The 21023-nt window shown below is 41.0% G+C and overlaps 1 protein-coding gene across 5 annotated transcripts in view; it reads right to left on the bottom strand.

Moving 5' to 3' along the window:
- RNF150 (ring finger protein 150) overlaps positions 1 to 21023 on the bottom strand; it is a 279374-nt gene that overhangs the window by 96957 nt on the left and 161394 nt on the right. For all 5 annotated transcript variants that reach the window (XM_061384124.1, XM_061384125.1, XM_061384126.1 and 2 more), the window contains exon 2: positions 11738 to 11988. In XM_061384124.1, the coding sequence (XP_061240108.1) occupies positions 11738 to 11988 (251 nt within the window). The remainder of the gene's footprint in view (positions 1 to 11737; positions 11989 to 21023) is intronic.

The raw sequence follows: 21023 nt of genomic DNA, 5'->3' as shown, positions 1-21023 counted from the left end.
CGACTCTTTGCGACCCCATGAATTGCAGCACGCCAGGCCTCACTGTCCATCACCAACTCCCGGAGTTCACTCAAACTCATGTCCATCGAGCCGGTGATGCCATCCAGCCATCTCATCCTCTGTCGTCCCCTTCACCTCCTGCCCTCAATGCCTCCCAGCATCAGGGTCTTTTCCAATGAGTCAGCTCTTCGCATGAGGGGGCCAAAGTATTGGAGTTTCAGCCTTAGCATCAGTCCTTCCAATGAACATCCAGGACTGATCTCCTTCAGAATGGACTGGTTGGATCTCCTTGCAGTCCAAGGAACTCTCAAGAGTCTTCTCCAACACCACAGTTCAAAAGCATCAATTCTTCAGCGCTCAGCTTTCTTCACAGTCCAACTCTCACATCCATACATGACCACTGGAAAAACCATAGCCTTGACTAGACGGACCATTGTTGGCAAAGTAATGTCTCTGCTTTTGAATATGCTATGTAGTTTGGTCATAACTTTCCTTCCAAGGAGTAAGTGTCTTTTAGTTTCATGGCTGCAATCGCCATCTGCAGTGATTTTGGAGCCCAGAAAAATAAAGTCTGACACTGTTTCCACTGTTTCCCCATCTATTTCCCATGAAGTGATGGGACCAGATGCCATGATCTTTTTCTGAATGTTGAGCTTTAAGCCAACTTTTTCACTCTCCACTTTCACTTTCATCAAGAGGCTTTTCAGTTCCTCTTCACTTTCTGCCATAAGGGTGGTGTCATCTGCATATCTGAGGTTATTGATATTTCTCCCGGCAATCTTGATTCCAGCTCGTGCTTTTCCAGCCCAGCGTTTCTCATGATGTACTCTGCATATAAGTTAAATAGCCAGGGTGACAATATACAGCCTTGACGTATTCCTTTTCCCATTTGGAACCAGTCTGTTGGTCCATGTCCAGTTCTAACTGTTGCTTCCTGACCTGCACATAGGTTTCTCAAGAGGCAGGTCAGGTGGTCTGGTATTCCCATCTCTTTCAGAATTTTCCACTATACCCCAATGCAAAATAAAAAGGTTTAAAAAAAAAAAAAGGATAACCAACAAGGACCTACCACATAGCACCAGGAACTTTGTTCAGTATTGTATAATAACCTAAATGGGAAAGGAACTTGAAAAATAATAGATAACTGAGCCATGTTGCTGTATATCTACAACCAACACAACGTTGCTAATCAAATATATTCCAATATAAAATAAAAATAGAAACCATGATCCTGATATCAGGCAGTCAGTTCTCAAATAGATGAGTAGAAAGGCCAGATATCCAATGCCTCCAGTCCTCATACGTGTGGTTTCTCATCTGCAGCCTTTGTGGGAACCCGGGCTCTCAGGGCTGATCTGAGAGGTATCTGGGCAACACCGGGTACAAGTCCACCCTGGTGACATCAGGGTGCTATTTCCTTACAGTGCCAACCCAGGGCCATCATGAGGACTCGTGAGGAGCAGAGACGCATGGCCTAGCATTTAAAAATAGCCTTGGCATGTGCTAAACAGTAAGCAGATATTTTTTTTCATCATATAGAACCATTCATACTGTTCATGGGGTTCTCCATGTGTGAGAGTGGGCGGTGGGCTGCATCTCCCCTTCCCACACCATCTTGCCACCTTTACCCGAGTATCCTTGCACACTTTATAGGTCAGAGTGTGATGGAAAAGGCTTTGTGTGCCTCCGCACCATTTCCTCACTTCCTCTCACCTTGTTCTGCCCGGCGGGCTGGACCACTGTTCCTGTATCTGTGATTTAGATCCAGTTCCTGACTCCCAAGATTCCTAAGCTCTCCCTTCACTGGACTGTCCTTCTGTCTCATGACCCTGCCCTGCCCAAGTCTCTGATTCTACTTTGCTCCAAAACCAGAGTTAGATAGCAAACACTCTATTCATCCTTACAAGGTTCCAGCTCCTAACACATCAGCCTTGGTAGTATCCTAGATCCTCACTTAGCTGTCTGAGAGGGTCCCATTTATGTCTAGGTCTATGTTTGATTATGTAGCAGAGAACTCTGGGCTTGGTCGGAGCTGAGACTCTGTTGGCTGGAATGTGACATTATGAAAAGCAGCCCACCTAAGGGTCCCGTGTGTGCTCCGAGCCAACCTGTACCCTAACACTTTCATGGGCTGCTTTCATGGGCTCTTCCGGGCCACAGGGTTTGTTCAGGACTGGAGTACAGGGGTCCAGCCACCTCCATGAGCCTGAAATAGACACTGGACTCAGGCATCCACAGGCTGGCTGATGGCAAGGTCCCCAAGCAGCCTGGCCCTGGAGAAAAGAGGACAGAGCTTCATCAAAGATACGTGATATGAGTGAAAGCCACAGCAGAGCAGCGACCCTGAGCCAAGGAGAACTGGATCCAGAGGGAGCATGAGGCTGTGGTGTCTGCTAACCAGCACCCTTGCTTCCACTCCATAAGAGAGCCTGTGGGCCAGGGGAAGGTACAGGGCAAGGAGGAAATGGTTTCAAACAGTGACAAGAACTGGGAAGAAAATAAAGCAAATAAAAGTAATATGATGGAGGGAGAAAGACTGGGGCACAAGTGTATACCCGGCTGTCTTCAGGCCTCTTCTCTGGATGCCCATTTCCAGGAGGCACTCACTTTGTTCTGACCATTTAAATGGCATCTCTACACAGATAACTCTTACATTGCCACCTCCACCTCTTCTCTCCTAAATTCTCAGCTTGTATATCAAATACCTACCAGGCATCTCCATCTAACAGGCTTCTTTTTTTCAATGTTTATTTAGTATCTGCTTGTTTTTAAAAATTAAAGTATAGCTGATTTACAACGTTGTGTTGGCTTCTACAGTTTATTATCTCCACACCCCATTTCTGGCTTCTCTGGCCCTTCTGGGCCTCTTTTTCTGCTTTTGCTGTTTCAGTTAATGTTGCAGGAACTGACCTAATTGTACCCTTGATTCTTCGGTTTCCCTCACACATAAGATAACCATATGATTATTATCTAAACTGGAACACTTGTGAGAATAAAATGGGTGGGTTATTAATAATTAGGTTAGTATGTGCGTGTGTGCCAAGTCGCTTCAGTCCTGTCTGACTCCTTGCAACCCTACGGACTGTTGCTCACCAGGCTCCTCTGTCCATGGGGTTCTCCAGGCAAGAATACTGGAGTGGTTGCCATATCCTCCTCCAGGGGCTCTTCCCCACCCAGGGCCTAAACCTATGTCTCTTCTGTATCCTGCATTGGCAGGTGGGATTTTTATCACTAGCCATCTGGGAAGCACAAGGCTAGTATAGCAGGTATAAACTAGGATAACTGGTTTATATGCTACATCAAATCCACGGAATTTCAAAATATTGCCCTAATTTGATGCCCATCTGGCTTCTCCATCTTGCTTACTCTAGTCCGAACCCATCACCTGTTCCTGATTCCTGCAGTCCTCCAAGTGGGCTCACATCTGTTTTTATGTGTATTCCTGTGATGTCCCTATAATATATTGCCATGTGAAGGCAGAGTCCTTGTGTATGTATAATAATAAATGTGGAAAGGAACTTTTCTTATTTATAGACACAGAAACTTCTGGAAGCATAGAAATGGAAGTGCTAAGGCTTGTTTCCTCTGGGGAGAGCTAGAGGGAGGGAAGTTGACAAAGAGTCTGGAGCGGGGGTGGCAAACACTTACTTTTAAATGAACACTTTTATTTTTGCCTTTTTCTAAAAACAGTGTACACAGTGTTATTGTGAATTAAAACACACTGTTGCATGGGAAGGTATTTTCCAAGAACGCCAGGTTTTTTTCTCTGTAGTCTATGGATACGTCCTCCTTTCCCCATAACTCCGGAAAAATAATTCCATTTTATTTCAAACTGTGTCACCTGGGACGCAAAGCCCCTATCCAGACTTAACTATATGTGAGTTATGTAAGAACTTGTCTATTTAAATTTGGGAGGGAAATACTGTTTTCTAAGAGACGCTTAACTCATTAAAGACAACCCAGGTTGGGTTTTTTTTTGAGCATGAGCCACCCATTCTCCTTGACGGGCCCTGCAATAAACCTTTCTGTAGTCCAAAAAATGCAATCTTGTTAACAACTCTCTGATAACCTACATGCATTTTTTCATTGGGTCCTTGCATCAAGCCTGTGGGGATGACCTATGGGCATTCCCAGCTTACACGTGAGGAAATCTAGGCACAGAAAGGTAAGGACCCAAACAAGATCACACCACTAGAAACTGCCAAAGATTGCTGTCCAGACCCATCTGACTACAAAGCTGTGTCTTTAACTATCACCACACACTAGCACCATCTTGGTACAGTGTCTTTAGGAAACATGCCACACCAGTCAAGTCTCCCTCTCCATTTCAAGTCATGGCCCTAATCTTCCATGTCGTCATCTTAAAGACGCTGCAATGACATTACTACCATAAAGAACATCTAGCAAATCTTACTCCATGGGACACTATATTGAAATGATCTGAAAGGGCTAATGATCATGGAAGATGATGGTGACTTTCCTCTAAGTGTGACCTGCACCAAGCCAGGCAGAGACTGAGGTGTGCTGCTGGCCACTTCAAGTTCAGTCTCTTAATTACATACTGGAATGGCCAGATACTTCACCAATGTAACATTAATGCCTTTGATAGTCCATTTTAGACTGTGAGTCAACATCTAACCTGAGAGTTCCTCTTTTTGGAAGGGCCAATAATGCTTCAGTAAAAATAAATGACTTCAGTTTACCTGATGCTTACTAAAGCTATAGCTCAAACAGCTGTAACTTTCTGTTGACTGGAACGAAGCACTCCCCATCAAAAGAGAAATATTTGTCTAAGGGAAATTATAGATCCTTATTTCATTCATAAAAGGGCTAAAGTATGATGTCTATTTTGATCAAGAAATACTGTTTTCAGCATGATCCAAATTCACTGAGTGAACCAAAGGTAGCATCCTGTAATTGAAGGAAAGTTAATAAAGAGGGAGCAGAGTAAAAACTTAAACCTCATCCACTTCATGCCATCCATTCTAATTTCCTTTTCACATACGTCACAGAGTTGCACATGTCAAGACAGAAATGCAATCTATATCTACCTGCACAAAGAGAACTAGCATTGGAAACAGTTACTCAACTAATTCAAGACTAAAAGTTTCATCCTTGCCTCAAATTCCCAAAGACTGCTTGGATTAGCTCTAGACTCAAAAAGATAGGGGTACCATCTCTATCATTGTTGGATCAGCTGGTAAGTATCTTTGTGATAACTGATTTATATTTGTACAGGTTCTTCAAATGTAACCTTGAGGAACCAGTGGAACTGAACTTATTTTTTGTTCCATATCTAGTTTCACTGCCTTGTGTCTAACCGGTAATGCATCCACTTAAGTTCAAGAATATTCAGTAAAAGTATCAAAGTTGGAACTGTATGTAATGGTTATGCAATTTATATGATGGTAATAATGATACCATTCATTGAGAGCTCTGTAAGTGAGTAATTATGCTCAGGGATCTTAAAATATAAGACACATTAAGCCATTTAATCCTCACTATAACTAAAAAAAGAAAGCATATTCCTCTTTAGAAATCTAAAGCATAAAATAACTTGCTCGCTTTAGGAGGTAGAACCTGACTACTATGTAGCTACTAAAAATCATGTTTTAAATATTACTTAATGATGGAGGAAATGCTCACCATTTAATAAAAAAACCACACAAATTTATATGTCTAACATGTGTGTCTGTATCTCATGCATCTATAACACACATATGACAACAATTTACTGAATATATGTATACATATGAAGTTAAAAGTCTGGAAGGTAATGTTCTTAATTGTTAACAAGTCAGTAGGGTGAGGAGTGATTTGTTTTCTTTTAGTATTTTTCTGATTGCCAAAATTTTTAGAATAAACATGCATCATTTTGAGAGTCAAAAAAAGCAATAAAAATGTTCAAAAAATTGTTCCAGATTCTACAGAAAATTTAAACAGATGAGTTTTCATAAAATAAATAGAAAGTCAAAGAGTTGTCCTCCTGAAACAACTTTGAATTTATTGGCTTACCAAAAAATCTAAAACACGTTAGTGAAGCAAAAGTCGCTCAGTTGTGTCCAGCTCTTTGTGACTCCATGGCCTATACAGTCCATGGAATTCTCCAGGCCAGAATACTGGAGTGGGTAGCTTTTCCCTTTTCCAGTTGGACCTTCCCAACCCAGGGATAAAACCCAGGTCTCCTGCATTGCAGGTGGATTCTTTACCAGTTGAGCCACAAGGGAAGCCCAAGAATACTGGAGTGGGTAGTCTCTCTCTTCTCCAGGGGATCTTCCCCAACCAGGAATCGAACCGGGGTCTCCTGCATTGCAGGCGGATTCTTTACCAACTATAATGGAAGCAAGCCCTATAATACATTAAGGGAAGTGAAGTGATGTCGCTCAGTCGTGTCCAACTCTTTGCGACCCCATGGACTGTAGCCCACCAGGCTCCTCCATCCATAGGATTCTCCAGGCAAGAATACTGGAGTAGGTTGCCATTTCCTTCTCCAGGGGATCTTCCTGACCCAGGGATCGAACCCGGGTCTCCTACATTGCAGGAAGATGCTTTTAACCTAATTCCAACACTCTTTAAAAGGTTCTAGAATTAGGCCATCCTACAGGACTTTCCATGATGATGAAAATGTCCTATCTATGCCCTGCCATCCAGAAGCAACTGGAAATGTAGCTAGTATGACTGAGGAACACAATTTTAAATTTAATTTTATTACAATTAATTTAAATAGTCACACATGATTAGTGACTGCCATGTTGGACACTACAACCCAACTAAAGAAAATGGAACAAAATCTCCAAATTCTTCTTAAAAAACCAGTAGCACTATTGCCTAAACATGACAAAATGTAAATCGTGACTTCTCTGGTGGCGCAGTGGATAAGAATCCGCCTGCCAATGCAGGGCACACGGGTTTGATCCCTGGTCGGAAAGATCCCTTATGCCACGAAGCAACTAAGCCTGGACATCACAAATACTGAGCCAGTGCTCCAGAGCCCATGAGTTGCGACTATTGAGCTTGCCTGCTGCAACTGCTGAAGCCGGTGCTCCTAGAGCTGTGCTCCACGACAAGAGAAGCCACCACAGTGAGAAGCCTGCAGTGAGAGTGCTGCAACGAAGAGGAGCGCCCAACTAACTGCAATAGACAAAGTCCGCACACAGCAACGAAGCCCCGGCAGTCTCAAAGATACATACATAAATACAAATTTAAAAGGTAAACTACCGGCAAATTTCACATGCGAATATCAAGGTAAAAAGTAAATAATGTACTAAATAAGGTATGAACAAAACAATTCAGCACACATTAGAAGATTAGTTATGTACTGGAAATTCAAGACGGCTCAATATTAGGAAATCCGTTAAACTACTATTAATAGACCAAAAGAGAAAAGTCAGAACTATCGCTGTTGAAAGGCATTTGTTAAAAATACATTCCTGATTAAAACTCTGAATAAAATAGGACTATGTTTACATTTGCATAACATGTTAAATATGTATCTCGACCTAGAAGACTGCATGGGGAAATAATAAAATTGAGAAATGATAAAAACAATCCATTAAACTCAGAATCGGAGAAGGCAATGGCACCCCACTCCAGTACTCTTGCCTGGAAAATCCCATGGACAGAGGAGCCTGGTAGGCTGCAGCACATGGGGTCGCTAAGAGTCAGACACAACTGAGCGACTTCTTTCACTTTCATGCATTGGAGAAGGAAATGGCAACCCACTCCAGTGTTCTTGCCTGGAGAATCCCAGGGACGGGGGAACCTGGTGGGCTGCCGTCTATGGGGTCATACAGAGTTGGACACGACTGAAGCGACTTAGCAGCAGCAGCAAACTCAGAATGCTCCCATAAATACTGATGCTCACTATTACCACTCACTATTACCACTATTACTTTAGTCGGTTCTAGAGACACAAGTCAGTGAAGTTAGACAATAAAAGAAAAAAGGAGGTTGAAAATTTGAAAGAAGTAATATATTATCATTCACTTCATATTATTAGTGTAATCCTGGTAGACTAATTCAAACAATTACAAACACTATAATGTACTGGTTAAGAGCATATGTTCTGAAGCTGTGATATTGGTTCAATTGCTGTCTCTATTAAATAATAACTAGCTGTGTGACCTTGGGCTAGTTATTTAAACTTTCTGTTTCCTTCTCTGTAAAATGGGGACAATAAAATTATCTACTATAAGGTTATTAAGAAGATTATGTATGTAAATATATTGAGAGCTCATATAACATGCCTGTATTTAATATATACTATATAATATCACTATTAAGATAATAAAATTTTAAATAATAAATTATTGAATACATGAATTATTAAATTATAGTAATGTGCAAAATAAACAAAAATCAAAAATCTTCCCATATTAAAAAGATTTCATTTATAATTGCAATACACTGAACTAGGAATAAACATTTCTTATGTGCAAGATTAAATGAGGATACTTAAAATGCTATTAGGGAATAAAAAGAATAGTTAAATAAAGGGAAAACATGTATCATTCTTAGATAGGAAGATTCAACATCATTAGGTTATAGATTCCTAAATTATCCTATAAATTAAAAATCTAGCTTAAAGTGATTCTAAATTCATACAAAGATACACATGAAAAAAGCGAAGACAGAGCAATAAAAGAAGATGAGCATGAACAGATATGAGGCATAGTATGGTGCTAAAATATTCAAAAGAGTATGCTATCAGAATGTGAAAAGACAGATTAAAGCTACATTTTATAGAGCGTACAAACAGAACCACATATGGAGCTTTAATATATGCTAAATGGGGGAGGTTCTGCATATGAAAAGGAAAAGATTAATTATTCAATAAACACCAGTTAAAAAAACCAGTAGGCAATCTGAAAAAAAAATAACGTTGGCTCTGTACTCAATTCTTTAAGTCAAAGTAAGTTCTCTGTAGATTAGAGTTTTAATTGTCAAAGTGAAAAAAAAAAAAAGCAGTGGATGAAATACTGTTTTTCTATAATCTTGGACTATGGAAGACCTTATGACATAAAACTTGGGAGCTATAAAACATTGGTAGATTCAGTTATGTAATACCCCCAAAGATACACCAGAGACAATGATAAGTTTAGAAGAAAAACATGGAATCTGTAGCAGTGCCACAAAGAGTTAACTACTCTGACCAGTAAAGAGCTTATACACATCAGTCAATGTGACCAACAACTCAACTGAAAAGTGGTCTAATAATATAAGCAGATACTTCAAAGAAAAACAACTTTTTCTATTTAATGGAACTTGTGATCAGAAACATGTGATGCCATTTTTATCTTATTAAATCACAAACAACGAAAAAAGCCGTAACATTTATATGGTGAGGATACTGGAAACAGTGCTTGTTATTAGTATATTGTTGTATATGTTAGTATTTGTGTTTAGTCACTAAGTCGTGTCCGACTCTTTGTGACCCCATGCACTATAGCTTGTCAGGCTCCTTGTCCATGGGATTTTTCAGCCAAGAACGCTGAAATGGCTTGTCATTTCTTCTCCAGGGGATCTTCCTGACCCTGGGATCAAACCCACGTGTCCTTCATTGGCAGGCGGATTCTTCATCTCTGAGCCACCAGGGAAGCCCCATATGTTAGGATAAGCAGTATTAATATCCTACTGGAGGAATGTTGTTTATATTAGTATCAGTATTACTATATTGCTGGTTCATGTATAAATTGGTTCAACCTTTCTGGCAGACAATTTGGCAGTATCCATTATAGTTTAAAGGCTTTCCTGGTGCCTCAGATGGTAAAGAATCCTCCTACAATGTGGGAGACCTGAATTTGATCCCTGGGTTGGGAAGATCCCCTGGAGAAGGGAATGGCAACCCAGCCCAGTATTCTTGCCTGGAGAATTCCATGGACAGAGGAGCCTGATGGGCTATAGTCCATGGGGTTGCAAAGAGTCGGACATGACTGAGCGACTAAGCACAGCACATTATAATGTAAAATACACATACTATTGCCCTAGCTATAACACTCAGAATTTACCATACAGATACACTCACAAACGCGCTGTGTCACATGTACATTTGTGTGTGTGTGTGCGCTCGGTTTTGTTTTTTGGTGAGGGAAAACACATCCATTGATAGGAGCTGGCTAAATAAATGTATTTGGAGAAGGAAATGGCAACCCACTCCAGTGTTCTTGCCTGGAGAATCCCAGGGATGGCGGAACCTGGTGGGCTGCCGTCTATGGGGTCGCACAGAGTTGGACACGACTGAAGCGACTTAGCAGCAGCAGCAGCAACAAATAAATGTAGTATATGCAGAAAATAAAACATTATACAGGCATACCTCGTTTTACTGTGCTTCACAGATGTTGTGTATTTTATAAATTGAGGGCTTGTGGCAACGCTGCATTGAGCAAGCCTATAGGTGCCATTTTTCTGACAGCATTTGCTCTTTGTATCTCTGTGTCATATTTTGGAAATTCTCACAATACTGCAAACATTTATTATTACTATATTTGTCATGGTGATATGTGGTCAGTGATCTTTGATGTTATTGCAAAAAGATTATGATGCGCTGAAGATTCAGATAATGGTTAGCATTTTAGGCAGTATTTAAAATTAAGGTATGTACACTTTTTTGGATATAATGTTATGACTACAGTATAGTGTAAACATAATTTTATGTGCATTGGGAAACCAAAAAATTCCTGTCGACTTGCTTTACTGAGATATTTGCTTCATTGCAGCGGTCAGGGATCAAACCCACAGTATCTCCAAAGTCTGCCTATACAGTCATTAGAAATGAGAAGACAGCTTGGATTGAGTGTTGATAGGAATTAATCTCTAGGATGACGTGAGAAATATTGGTACAGATTTATATGTGCTCTTATTGGTTTAGACACACACACACACACACACACAAGTGTTTGTAAGCGCATAAAAAAATTCCTTGGGTGAGAAGATATTCCGGAGAGAAAAACTGCATAACTGAGGGACAGACATGGGACTGTAATTACTCTTCATTGTATACCATGTTGGGCTTCCCGGGTAGCTCAAATGTCAAAGAATCTGCCTGTGATGTGGGAGACCTGGGTTATACCTTTTGCATTTTATACTAAGAGTATGCTTTACCTGTTCCAAAATGTATTGCTTTCAAAATATATTTTATTTATTTATTTTTGTTTCTTTCTGTTCTCAAGGAGGAAATTCTGGCTCTTTCCATATTATACTGATACAATTAGCATAATCTTAGCTCTTGTCCTCTTTCCCCCTTTATTTGTGTCTGGTGGTTTAGTTGCTTAGTCATGTTTGATTCTTGCAACCCCATAGACTACAGCCAGCCAGACTCCTCTGTCCGTGGGATTTCCCAGGCAAGAATACTGCAGTGGGTTGCCACTTCGTTCTCCAGGGGCCTTCCTGACTGAGGGTTCGAACCCGGGTCTTCTTCATCGTAGGCTGATTCTTCACCAACTGAGGCACTGTCTAAATAGTAAATAACTGTCCCATGAATGAGCAATAGGAATGTGGGACAAAGCATCTCCATGTTACAGAACAATGTTAGCAAGACATTAAAATATGTATACCTGGAAAAGACCTGAAAACCTCTGCAGCAAATGTTAACAGTGTTTATCTTGAGTAGGGGCATCATAGGTAAGTTTGGTTTTGGTCATGGCATTTTCTGTGATCGCCAAAGTTTACACCATAATGTCTTACTGTGGTAATAATTTTTAAGTTTTTTTTTTTTCTTGTATAACTTTCTGCTACTCACCTGGTTCCTGTCCCTGGCATTTGCATATCGAAACCTCTGGATATAGTAGAAGACCAGCCAGGCAAGGGAAATGATCATGAGCACGATGAAGGAGATGGACACAAACACGACCGAGGTGCGGCTCACGTATTTCTGCAAGTTCCGGGTCCCGATGGTGATGTACATGGTCACAGTGATGTTTCTCTCCAGCAGGCTTACTATCTCCTTCCCCTTGGGCTCAGGGATCATGATTGCCACGATGTCTTCGACACCTGTTGTGAGAGGACAACAAGTGTAAGGGGATGAAAGAGAAGATCACCGGAAAGTGTGTGAACAGAATAACACGCATCAAATAATGGTACTTCTTTCAATGAGTCTGTGCCGGACCAGACAGCCAGGTCTAATTCCCAGCCAGAAATGGAGGTGAATTTTCCTTTCTTCAGCTACTATGGGATGCTGCTGTCTTACAGATGAGTAAAGAACCTAAAACAAATGCCTGTTTTTGGTACCAGCGAGGTCATGATCCTGCTCCTTTTCTAGCTCCCCAAGGTGGTGTTGGCCCTGGTCCAGGAAAGATGGACCCTCCCAACCAGCCCAGTTTACAGTTCTATGTTGCATTTCACAGTCACTCCACAGAGGGGAAAAGGTACTTTGCGCCCCATGGCAAAGGATAAAATACCCAAATTTACACCATCTGTCTGTGAGTTCTCTCCTTCCCCTTCACAGACACTAGGAGCACTCAGTCATAGACTTCTATTAATCATTTCCAAGACAGGCTTCTCCTACAATATCCAAAGCAATCACAAAGCAGATTTTTCTTTTTATTAAAGTATAGTTGATTTATAACATTGTTAATTTTAGGTACATAGCATCGTGAGTCAGAATTTTTGTAGCTTACATTCCATTGTGAGTTATTAAGATAATGGCTATAATTCCCTGTGTTACACTATATGTCTTTGCTGTTTATCTGCTTTATACATAATAATTAGTTGATCCCACACCCCTAATTTGTCCCTGCCCACTTCTGTCTCCCCTTTGATAACCACAAGTGTGTTTTCTATATCTGTGAATCTGTTTCTGCTAAACAAGTTTTCTTAACAAGCTCTAATATGACCTGCCAACATAAAATAACAGTCTCAGAATTATCTTCTGCTTATTTTACCTAATTCAATGTAAACATTTTGTGTATCCTCATGCCAAGCAAAGAGAGGAGAGAAACTGTACAGATAACTCCAGGATGGTTTCATCTCCACTCTCAAATACTCTTACTGCGGAGCCCCTGTTTATTGGACATTTTGAAGCAAAAGTGGTACCCTTCTTCAGTCTGAGATATATGGGTCATTTTCCCTTCTCCTCACGGCACTCTGAGGCACAGCCTCTTGGTGAGGAGTTCAGAGGCCTCTGTAAGGGGTCTTTGGTAAAGATAATGATATCAGCTCCAAATGAGCCAACTCAACACGTCACTAGTGGCTGATGCTCAGATGAGAATAACAATCCCTAGGTTAGTTTTCAGGGAGTACCTCAACTCCAATCCATCCTACAATGTTCTTCATGGGCCCCGTTTCCACATGGAAATGCCCTATTACTTGAGGTCACTACAAATTAAACTGCAAACTTGCAATTAGGATGTAGGTTCTGGAGAGAATTAAACACCCCTTCAGCTGCTTAAAGCTGGCCTTATCCATGCACTGAGGTCAGTCAGTGAGACAGAATTACCAGATTATATTTGTTCAGGGTGTTGCAAGTTTCTTAGAAGCTATTTAGGGCTTTCCCTTGACCTTGATCTCTAGGCAGTTTTTCCATCCTAAATTCCTTGATGGTATTTCACTTAGGCCAAATGAATATTTTTAAAAGCCAGCTAGATACAAAGGTGTCTATGTATGAGACATCAACTATATGATTTTTTAAATTCCTGAAACCTTTGCACTGGCTCAACTGTAAAAATCACAGAACTACACAGTGTTTAGATTTGGCCGTTCTTTCTGGGAATTACTGAAACCGATGGCTTAGATTTCAACTCTGCAGAATTTACTGACAATCCTGATTCTCGTTCTCTCGTCATGTTTACTTTGGCTAATGGCTGTATGTGGTCTGAGGTTCTGTGAGGAATCAGAGCTTCTGGCAGGTTTTGGCTCTATAGAAATATGATCTTTGTATACTGGACTAATCTGGCCTGGTGAAGTTCAACCCAGTACTGGAGCCACACTGTAGATATTTAGTCAGTGATAGATCATAAGTTTTCACTTGATTTTTTTTTTTTTTTTTTACTTTATATATTTTTCAAGTGAGTCTATTCAAGGTTCCAGAATGAGACCGTTTTTCTTTTTGGAGATGAGGTCTCGGGGTTATTTATATAAGACTTTGTATGCTCAGACTTTGGAGAATCCCATGGACAGAGGAGCCTGGTGGGCTACAGTCCATGGGGTCGCACAGAGTCGGACATGAGTGAAGCGACTTAGCACTCATGCATGCTCAGACTTAGACCAATTTCACTCTTTTTAGTAGTCAAATTTCATCAATATATTCCTTTATGACTTCTACTTTTGATTCTCTGTGAATGAAGCTCTTCTTCATCAAAGATGATAGAAATATTCATCTAAAATTTCTTTTAGCTGTACTTTAAATGTAGTTCTACTTTTTACATTTAAATCTTGAGCAATCTGAGTGCGGTTCAATAGCAACACCACATTTAACGTGATGGGCAGAGAGGAGACAGATAGGATGAAATTTGTTTTTTTCCTAAATTCTCAGACATACAGGGGTCTATTTTTGGATTTTTTTTTTTTTTTTTATTGTAAGGTGGATCTATCTTTTGGCTCTTTTAGCTGTGGAGCTTTTAACATATTTACTATTTGGTAGCCTCTTTACTTAGTCATTTCCTTCCTTACAATATTCCTATTATCTATTTATATTAAGGGACCATTTATAAAAAAGAGATATCACAGAGCCTGATAGTGAAGGTTTGGGCTTTGAAACTGGACAGGTTTTTTTCCAAACTTCAGTTCAGCATGTTAAAAATAGGTAACCAAATTTTGGATATCTGAAGAGTTTTACATTACCCATCACCCACTTTCAGGACACAAGGAAACATCTTTTTTTCCTGTAAGGTATAATTTGCTATTTTAAAGCACTTATTTTAAACCTAAGTGCTCAGTTGCACTACCTGTGTTGTTTATCCCACTGCCGCACTTTCATGATATATGATATCTGCTCGAAAAGACTGAAAATGGAAATGGTGTGGTTCTTTTCATGTGGACCTCAACCTTATGCATTTTCAATGTTCATAATGAATTTCTAGGGCTAATGTTGGTAGAAAATAGATGGGATTCTGAGATATTTCTCCCTGTACTTTAGGCTACTTATTGTGCATGGTAAAAAGAGACACTGAAGGCATCCATTTATACCAACAGAAATAGTCATTAATAATCTTGGCATTTAGGGTGTCTAAAAATGGTACAAAGCAGACTTGTGAATTATTTCAGCAGTCTGATCGATGCACAAAATCTGCTATAGGACCTAATCTACTCAAATGAGATGTGTGCACCAATATGGGTTTCCAGAAAATTCCCAGATCTTTGCTTCATTTTGGAAGATGCAGCCAGTGTTCCAGAGAAGCTGGAAGATTCTCTCCAGGTAGCTTGGAGTGTAATTGCTTCTGAGGGTATGTGTGTGTGTTGGGGGCGGGGGTGCGGGGAGAAAGGGAGAACCAGGGGTGATGGGGGAGAGAGTGCTGAAAGCCCAGCTGAGTTCTCCTCGGAGGTAAGTGCTGCCCTAAGTATCAAATCTATGACACCCAGGAGGCTCTGAGTCTCAGGAGAGAGAAGTTAACAAAGCATATTTTATATGGGTAAAATCTACAAAGAGACCCCGCTATTGGGGCAATTTTGTGTTTACTCTGGGGCTTTCCAGGTGGCTCAGTGGTAAAGATTCCAACTGCCAAGCAGGAGATGGGAGTTCATCCCCTGGAGGAGGGCATGGCAACCCACTCCAGTATTCTTGCCAGGAGAATCCCATGGATAGAGGAGTCTGGAAGGGTACAGTCCGTGGGGTCTCAAAGAGTCAGACACAACTGCAGTGACTAAATAACAACAACAAATGTTTACTCTGATGCCCAGTCATTGTCATGTGCAGCTCCTCTTTTTGCAAATGATGTCAGCCTACCATCTATTTTCCTCCCAAAGGCACTCTACTTTTGAGTGATCACTGCTGTGTAATTATCGTGTATCCTGGAAAAGCTCTTCAGCCCTGTCCCGTGACCAGGACACAGATGACCCAGCTGCCAGACAAACAGCAGAAGCGGCCCAGAGTTTTCATGCTTCCTTTTCCTGGGCGTGGGCTCAACTGTCATCTAATTTGGAGAAGGAAAAGCAACGCGCTCCAGTATTTTTGCCTGGAGAATCCGATGGACAGAGGAGCCTGGCAGGCTGCAGTCCGTAGGGTCGCACAGAGTCGGACACAACCAAAGCAACTTAGCACAATTTGGTACATGCAGATAAGTAAGGAATCAAAAGTTCAAAAAGCCAAATAATGTTGAATGTCAGGGAAATTCTTTACTTATGGATTCAAAACCAGGTTGTATAAACTCTCTCAACAGAATGTTTAGAAAACCAGCAGAGGGCTAGATACTTTACAGAGCTGGCAGTCCCATTCCTCCTCGTACATCCTGGAGAGTGATAAAATTCCTCGGAATTCATGCAAGCAAAAATCCTTTTTCAATTCTCTGTATCCTCTCTCTCCTCTAATTCTCATTTTAGTTTCATGGATTGGCCTTTAGAATTCAGTCAATACTAAGAGAAACCTGCAGTTTCCATTTGTAGATACTTTCTAACATTCAGTTCAGTTGCTTAGACGTGTCCGACTCTTTGCGACCCCATGGATCGTAGCACACCAGGCCTCCCTGTCCATCACCAACTCCCGGAGTTCACTCAGACTCACGTCCATCGAGTCAGTGATGCCATCCAGCCATCTCATCCTCTGTCGTCCCCTTCTCCTCCTGCCCCCAATCCCTCCCAGCATCAGGGTCTTTTCCAATGAGTCAACTTTTCGCATCAGGTGGCCAAAGTATTGGAGTTTCAGCTTCAGTATCAGTCCTTCCAATGAACACCCAGGACTGATCTCCTTTAGGATGGTCTGGTTAGATCTCCTTAAAGTCCAAGGGACTCTCCCGGCTTCTCCAACACCACAGTTCAAAAACATCAATTCTTCAGCGCTCAGCTTTCTTCACAGTCCAACTCTCATATCCATACATGACTACTGGAAGAACCATAGCCTTGACTAGATGGACCTTTGTTGGCAAAGTAATGTCTCTGTTTTTCAACATGCTATCTAGGTTGGTCATAACTTTCCTTCCAAGGAGTGAGCGTCTTTTAATTTCATGGCTGCAATCACCATCTGCAGTGATACTGGAGCCCCCAAAATAAAGTCTGACACTGTTTCCACTGTTTCCCCATCTATTTCCCATGAAGTGATGGGACCAGATGCCATGATCTTCATTTTCTGAATGTTGAGCTTTAAGCCAACTTTTTCACTCTCCGTTTTCACTTTCATCAAGAGGCTTTTTAGTTCCTCTTCACTTTGTGCCATAAGGGTGGTGTCATCTGCATATCTGAGGTTATTGATATTTCTCCCGGCAATCTTGATTCCAGCTTGTGTTTCTTCCAGCCCAGCATTTCTCATGATGTACTCTGTGTATAAGTTAAATAAGCAGGCTGACAATATATAGCCTTGACGTACTCCTTTTCCTCTTTGGAACCAGTCTGTTGTTCCATGTCCAGTTCCAACTGTTGCTTCCTGACCTGCATACAAATTTCTCAAGAGGCAGATCAGGTGGTCTGGTATTCCCATCTCTTTCAGAATTTTCCACAGTTTATTGTGATCCACACAGTCAAAGGCTTTGCCATAGTCAATAAAGCAGAAATAGATGTTTTTCTGGAACTCTCTTGCTTTTTTCCATGATCCAGCGGATGTTGGCAATTTGATCTCTGGCTCCTCCGCCTTTTCTAAAACCAGCTTGAACATCTGGAAGTTCACAGTTCACATATTGCTGAAGCCTGGCTTGGAGAATTTTGAGCACTACTTTACTAGCGTGTGAGATGAGTGCAATTATATGGTAGTTTGAGCATTCTTTGGCATTGCCTTTCTTTGGGATTGGAATGAAAATGGACCTTTTCCAGTCCTGTGGCCACTGCTGAGTTTTCCAAATTTGCTGGCATATTGAGTGCAGCACTTTCACAGCATCATCTTTCAGGATTTGGAATGGCTCAACTGGAATTCCATCACCTCCACTAGCTTTGTTCGTAGTGATGCTTTCTAAGGCCCACTTGACTTCACATTCCAGGATGTCTGGCTCTAGGTCAGTGATCACACCATCTTGATTATCTGAGTCATGAAGCTCTTTTTCATACAGTTCTTCTGTGTATTCTTGCCATCTCTTCTTAATATCTTCTGCTTCTGTTAGGTCCATACCATTTCTGTCCTTTATTGAGCCCACCTTTGCATGAAATGTTCCCTTGGTATCTCTGATTTTCTTGAAGAGATCCCTAGTCTTTCCCATTCTGTTGTTTTCCTCTACTTCTTTGCATTGATCGCTGAAGAAGGCTTTCTTATCTCTTCTTGCTATTCTTTGGAACTCTGCATTCAGATGCTTATATCTTTCCTTTTCTCCTTTGTTTTTTGCTCCTCTTCTTTTCACAGCTATTTGTAAGGCCTCCTCAGACAGCCATTTTGCTTTTTTGCATTTCTTTTCCATGGGGATGGTCTTGATCCCTGTCTCCTGTACAATGTCACAAACCTCTGTCCATAGTTCATCAGGCACTCTGTCGATCAGACCTAGTCCCTTAAATCTATTTCTCACTTCCACTGTATAATCATAAGGGATTTCATTTAGGTCATTCTACTTCATTATCATTTTTAAAAGAGTCAGCTCCGATTATCATGTATTCTCAACTGAGATAATGTATGTGAAAGGACTTACAAAAACTGCAGTGAACCATAGAAATGTGAAGCATTACCACCTTCTGCACTGATGTTTGTTATCTGTTTGGCTGCATTGGGTCTTAGGGCAGTGTTCATTGTGTCAGGTTGGATCTTTTGTTGCATGGATTCTCTGGTTGCTGCTTAGCTGCTTCACAGCATGTGGCATCTTAGTTTTCAGACCAGGGATTAAACTTGGGTCCCCTGCATTGTAAAGGCAGACTCTTAACCACTGGACCACTCTGCATTAATTTAAAAATTATTTTTAACAAACACAGATGCAAAAAAAAAGCATTCACAAATGGATTCCAATCAAATAGAAAAAAATATTCATGATACAAGAGGTTTATCCTAGGAAGGTGAGGGTGATGTAATATTGGAGAATGTGTTAATGCGTTTCAGTACATTAACAAATCAAAGGAGAGCAGCACATGGTTATCTGGTGTAGCTATCTGTTCTCCAGCATCTGCTGTCTTGCACTTCTATGGTGTTAGTGTCTCAGATGGGCACAGGCTGTTGAGTGAAAAGCATTAATCATCAGCAACGTTCCTTGAGGCTAGCTAGATGTAGCCATGTGATGAATATTTGGCCTTTGAGATGCTGAGTAGAGATGGTGTTTGCTACTCCAAGGTCATATCCATAAATGGCTGAGTATGTGCACTCCAGATCTTATCTCCCCCTTTCTCTGACTTCACATGGAGAGATGTCAAGCAGCCAGCTTCTTACAGAAGGAAGCCATATGTTGAGAATGGCACCCATTTCTCATTCTTATTAAGAGAAATACAAGGAAATTTACTTAATGTGATACAAAGCATCTCCTTGAAATAGTGCATTAAATGGAAGAAACAACATTAGAAGTTTTCAATTTAAATCATGAATAAGACAAGGATGAGCCAATATTTAGGACTTCCCAGGTGGCGCTAGTGGTAAAGAACCTGCCTGCCAATGCAGGAGACTTGAGACATGGCTTCCATTCCTAGGTTGGGAAGATCCCCTGGAGGAGGGCATGGCAAGGCACTCCAGTATTCTGGCCTGGAGAATCCCATGGACAGAGGAGCCTGGGGGGCTAGAGTCTATAAGGGCACAAAGAGTCAGACTCAACTGAAGCAACTTAGCACGCACACATGCACAAGCCAATGTTTAAAGTAGATGTTTGGCACAAAGAAACAGGAATTAGAATGGTAAGTCTAGGAAAGGAAGAGTACAGTTCAGTTCAGTTCAGTTCAGTCGCTCAGTCATGTCTGACTCTTTGCGACCCCATGAATCACAGCATGCCAGGCCTCCCTGTCCATCACCACCTCCCAGAGTTCACTCAAACTCACATCCATTGAGTCGGTGATGCCATCCAGCCATCTCATCCTCTGTTGTCCCCTTCTCCTCCTGCCCCCAATTCCTCCCAGCATCAGAGTCTTTTCCAATGAGTCAACTCTTCGCAGGAGGTGGCCAAAGTACTGGAGTTTCAGCTTTAGCATCATTCCTTCCAAAGAACACCCAGGGTTGATCTCCTTTAGAATGGACTGGTTGGATCTCCTTGCAGTCCAAGGAACTCTTAAGAGTCTTCTCCACACCACAGTTCAAAAGCATCAATTCTTTGGTGCAAGGAAGAGTACAAATTGTCATTATTTGGGGGAATCACATGACCACCTAAAATGTCAAGATAATCTAGCTTTTAAAATTAGAAGAACGTTCAGTAAAAGACAAGATTCAAGATCCGCATACAAAAATTAGGAGGTTCCTATACACCAGTAATACCTAACCAGAATATGTAATGGAAAATGTGATCTATACTTATAACAACAGAAGTCATAAAATATCTAAGGAAAAGCCTAATAAACACTAGCCTTATATGAAGAAAACTATACAATAAAGTTTATTTGTATGACTTTGAAATCTGAAGAAGCAGATTTCATGCCAATGGAAAAGGTTATTTAGTACTATGCATTTAGTTTCCAAACATATGTGACCTTTAAAGTTAGCCATTTGTAATCACTATTATTGTTATTCTTTGCAGCCAAAGATGGAGAAGCTCTATACAGTCAGCAAAAACAAGACCAGGAGCTGACTGTGGCTCAGACCATGAACTCTTTATTGCCAAATTCAGACTTAAATTGAAGAAAGTAGGGAAAAACACTAGACCATTCAGGTATGACCTAAATCAAATCCCTTATGATTATACAGTGGAAGTGAGAAATAGATTTAAGGGACTAGATCTGATAGATAGAGTGCCTGATGAACTATGGAATGAGGTTCGTGACATTGTACAGGAGACAGGGATCAAGACCATCCCCATGGAAAAGAAATGCAAAAAAGCAAAATGGCTGTCTGGGGAGGCCTT

This window comes from Bos javanicus, chromosome 17 (assembly GCF_032452875.1).
Source record: "Bos javanicus breed banteng chromosome 17, ARS-OSU_banteng_1.0, whole genome shotgun sequence".
NCBI lineage: Eukaryota > Metazoa > Chordata > Mammalia > Artiodactyla > Bovidae > Bos > Bos javanicus.
This window is presented reverse-complemented; position numbering and strand designations above follow the sequence as displayed.